Raw genomic sequence first — 3,903 nt, forward strand, 5'->3', positions numbered from 1 at the left:
CCCATGTGTTGGTACATGCACTGTTTATGTGTGTTAGGAATGAATGTTATTGGAAGTGATGAAAATACTAATGAATGTTGAAAAAGGGACAAGTGGCTGCATTTTAAGTAGGTACACATTCAGAATACATGCATGTAATTGATTTTCAATGTAGAAAATTAACATTAATTATATATTTTTTTATGATTCATGGCCAGATTTTGATTAACATACACCCTGATTTTCATTATGAAAAAAGTGTCAGAATAATGTCACTCCAGAAACAGGTGTTAACACTTGTTGAAACTCGCATCATCAACAAAGTGAAATGAAATATTTTGATTCATAATTTATTTCAGAGCTCGCACATACCACTCACAAAACATCAACCATGCATGCTTTTATCGTCTAATACATTTTACAGATTGCCGTCTTTTTAGTCCTCCAGCTTGGGAAAACCCCCATGAAACAAGAACAATCGAGAATCAAAATTTCATGCAAAACACAACATCAGCTAAACATTAAGCATATTTCTGTGACCAACCAAAACACAAGAGTTACAAAGCAAGCGTAATGTTGAAAACTTGTGATGGCTGTCTGTCTATTAAAACACAACCTTTCTGAGGCATACCTGACGATTTCCTCACATAGACCGGTAAGACAAAAAATCAGCTATTGACGTTCTTCTACCGTACTTTCCGGGTTACAAGGCGCTACAGCGCATAAGGCGCACCCTCCTCTTTTTAAAAAAAATTGTAATCCAGTCACCCATTGGGCGCAGTGGGCCGATAGGGCGCACCAAAATTAAACAAGAAGAGCAAACGCTCGATCGAGTCACTTTCGCAGTTCTGAATATTATATGAGGCATCAGATGGACAGGAAGAAATTGCTATTCACAACACAATAAAGATGTAAATAATTTGATGTAAAGAATAATCCTATAAAGTTTGAATCAAATCCGATGAATAGTTTCAGAGATATGATATTTCAATTTTTTTCCTTCAAGACATACCTGTGACCTTGAAAAAGGTCAAAGGTCACCAAAGCAGACGTCAAAGTGTAGAGGTCACTGGGAGTCACGTTCACATAAAATTTGAGCCCGGTCACTTTTATAGTTTCCGAGAAAAGCCCAACGTTAAGTTGTGTGTTGCCGAACAGAAAAGGCTAGTTATCTCCCTTGTTTTTCTGATAACGTTCGTAAAAGGCTACAGATGTAAATACTTTGATGTAAAGAATAATCCTACAAAGTTTCAATCACATCCGATGAACTTTGTCAAAGATATAAAATGTCTAATTTTTCCTTTGACGCTGACCTGTGACCTTGAAAAAGGTCAAAGGTCAACGAAACCATCGTTAAAGTGTAGAGGTCATTGGAGGTCACGACTAAACAAAATATGAGCCGGATCGCTTTGATAGTTTCCGAGAAAAGTCCAACGTTAAGGTGGTGTCTACGGACGGCCGGCCGGCCGGCCGGCCGGCCGGACGGACGGCCGGCCGGACGGCCGGCCGGACAGACTAACACTGACCGATTACATAGAGTCACTTTTTCTCAAGTGACTCAAAAAGTATACCGGTAACAAACGGTCGAAGAATGAAAATAAGCCGCACATCAAAGGAAGAATACAGAGTGGAAATATGTGTGCTCTGTGTGTGCGGCGAGATCAAAGGCAGGTCCATTGTGATAGCTGGGTTGCCTTGTTTAGACACTGACCTTCCCAGGGGTCAATGACCCAGTTTTTGCTATGAGAGGTGGTTCCCCTGTCATAGATCTGAGAGAGGAAACACTTCCTGCACCGAGGTCAGGTACCGAGTTTAACCTATGGGGCGGTCTCTTTGATGTCTTGAGAGGAAACTTGGCCAGGGTAGTACCTAGTAGCTGAAACATGCATTATCACAAGTTGTTTGACTGGTACTCAGGCGGTCTCTTTGATTTTTTTCGTATTTCATACACGGATTAGGCGCTTCGTTATACAAGACGCAGGGGTCAAACTCGAGGAAAAAAGTCGCGCCTTATGACCCGGAAAGTACGGTAATTAGATTTGCCTCCTACGTCTGCATTTCCTATACATGTATGTGCTACAAAATTGGTTCCGCATAAATGTTCCTCTCTTTTGTTTGAACCAGTAATGAACACAAGGAAAACACAGAAACTGATATCTGACTACAACAATTTAATGTGCACACATAACCACATTTGCAAACATAACGTGAGGAACAGGAAAAGCGTTAATCCTACATCAAACCACTGTCAGACTTATATTCTCTCTCCAAGTATGTCTTGTAAAAATAATACTACATGTACAATATTGATAAAAAATGGACGGAACAGAAACCAGCAGGTACTTTGAAAAATTTGTGTTACAAAAAGTTTACAGAGAAATAAATCAGAGGTTCACAAATGCTGTGCTGAAAGCACAATATCACAGATAAGCGTAGAAAATGAAAACGCCGATTTCAGCATAGTGTACAGGAGAAAACGGGGTCATGGGCCATAAAGTTTACTCATGTTTATTATAAATGGTGCCAGCCGTCCCAAAAGGGAAGGTGTCATTGCCACTGGTTTGAGAAATCATTGAAATACTGCATGCAGCAAGAAACATACAATTACACACAAAACTGTCTCTCCCCACTTTTAACTTTTGCACTGGCACTTTCAAGGAAAAAAATATGTTCTCATTTACATTCCGAAGAATGCATTCTAACTTACTTTCAACAGCAAGGATGCAAAGTAGTAAAGTATACATTAATCTGGCCGCATTCACAATTTCTCTTCGGAAAATTTCTTCTAGTACGTGTGCAAGAACCAACATGGTCTTGAAGTATAAAAAAATAACTGAACAAAAACCTCTACGGAAGTTGTTTTGCATTAACTTTTTCCTAGTGCTAAAAAATACAGATAAATGTTCCAGAGGAGCAATAATGCAAACACTAAAACTAATAATGCAAGAAAATCAATGGTGAAACCCAACACTGAACACAACCCTTACATGCTCAGGTAAATTTGAGCAATGAATGAAATAACATAGAGCATTTGTGTGCATGGTGTCATTTTTGTCTTTCAATCTCACTGCAGTTTCCATACACATGCATGCAATCTCTTCTAAAACGAGTTGCTTTGTGCACTTTCATTCATGTTACGTTCAAACGCACTTTCGAAGAACTAATTACATCACAACAACAATATATATATATGCCAATTCATGTTTTAAGTCATGGCTAATAAACTCTGTTAAGCATTTTCTTGATACATCTCTTCAAATCTATACCCCTCTTCCATTTATGCCCATTCAGCATATAGAAAACAAAAATGTACAAGTGTGTGTGTGTGTGTGTGTGTGTGTGTGTGTGTGTGTGTGCATGTTTCTTTTATGAATGTATGTGTGTGTCTGTGCTTGTGATTGCACATGGCTCTGTGTACAAACATACATCGAACTATCCGCACTGCAGACATACAATTTCTAACCGAGAAAAAAAATAGTTCAGAATCTACCTTAACTTGCAACTCTCAGTTTTTGCCATTCAATCTTTCCGTTTCATCTTGCGTCTCCTACCCCCCCCCCCCCCCCCCCCCATTCACACTCCCACTTCTTGTTAGTTTTATATTTCCCCTCACAACCCCCACCATTTTTGTTCAAACCACTACCGCATCCCGTATGAAAATTCCTCTTCGTCGCTGCCGTACGGTGCATACTGGCCAAACTCCAACGCCCTGCCGTACTGGTCGACGGGTTGTCCGTCAACGAATCCTCCAAACTGAGGCCCCTGTCCGTCCGCGAATCCCATGTGTGCTTCTGGTCGGACGTATGGCTCGTAGTCATCATACCTGAAGGCGAAAAGCAATCAGAACAGTTTGAGAGTGAATTTGGTAGCATTAAATTATCTTTTTTGTTTTTGGGGGGGGGGGGGGGGGGGGGGGGGGGGGGG

The 3,903-nt window shown here is 40.4% G+C and overlaps 1 protein-coding gene across 2 annotated transcripts in view; it reads right to left on the bottom strand.

Moving 5' to 3' along the window:
* Nucleotides 1-311: 311 nt before the first annotated feature.
* LOC138948812 (kinesin-associated protein 3-like) overlaps nt 312-3,903 on the bottom strand; it is a 37,707-nt gene continuing 34,115 nt past the window's right edge. For both annotated transcript variants that reach the window (XM_070320439.1, XM_070320438.1), the window contains one exon: nt 312-3,802. In XM_070320439.1, the coding sequence (XP_070176540.1) occupies nt 3,619-3,802 (184 nt within the window). In that variant the 3' untranslated portion in view covers nt 312-3,618. The remainder of the gene's footprint in view (nt 3,803-3,903) is intronic.

This window comes from Littorina saxatilis, linkage group LG15 (assembly GCF_037325665.1).
Source record: "Littorina saxatilis isolate snail1 linkage group LG15, US_GU_Lsax_2.0, whole genome shotgun sequence".
In the NCBI taxonomy this organism is placed as follows: Eukaryota; Metazoa; Mollusca; class Gastropoda; order Littorinimorpha; family Littorinidae; genus Littorina; species Littorina saxatilis.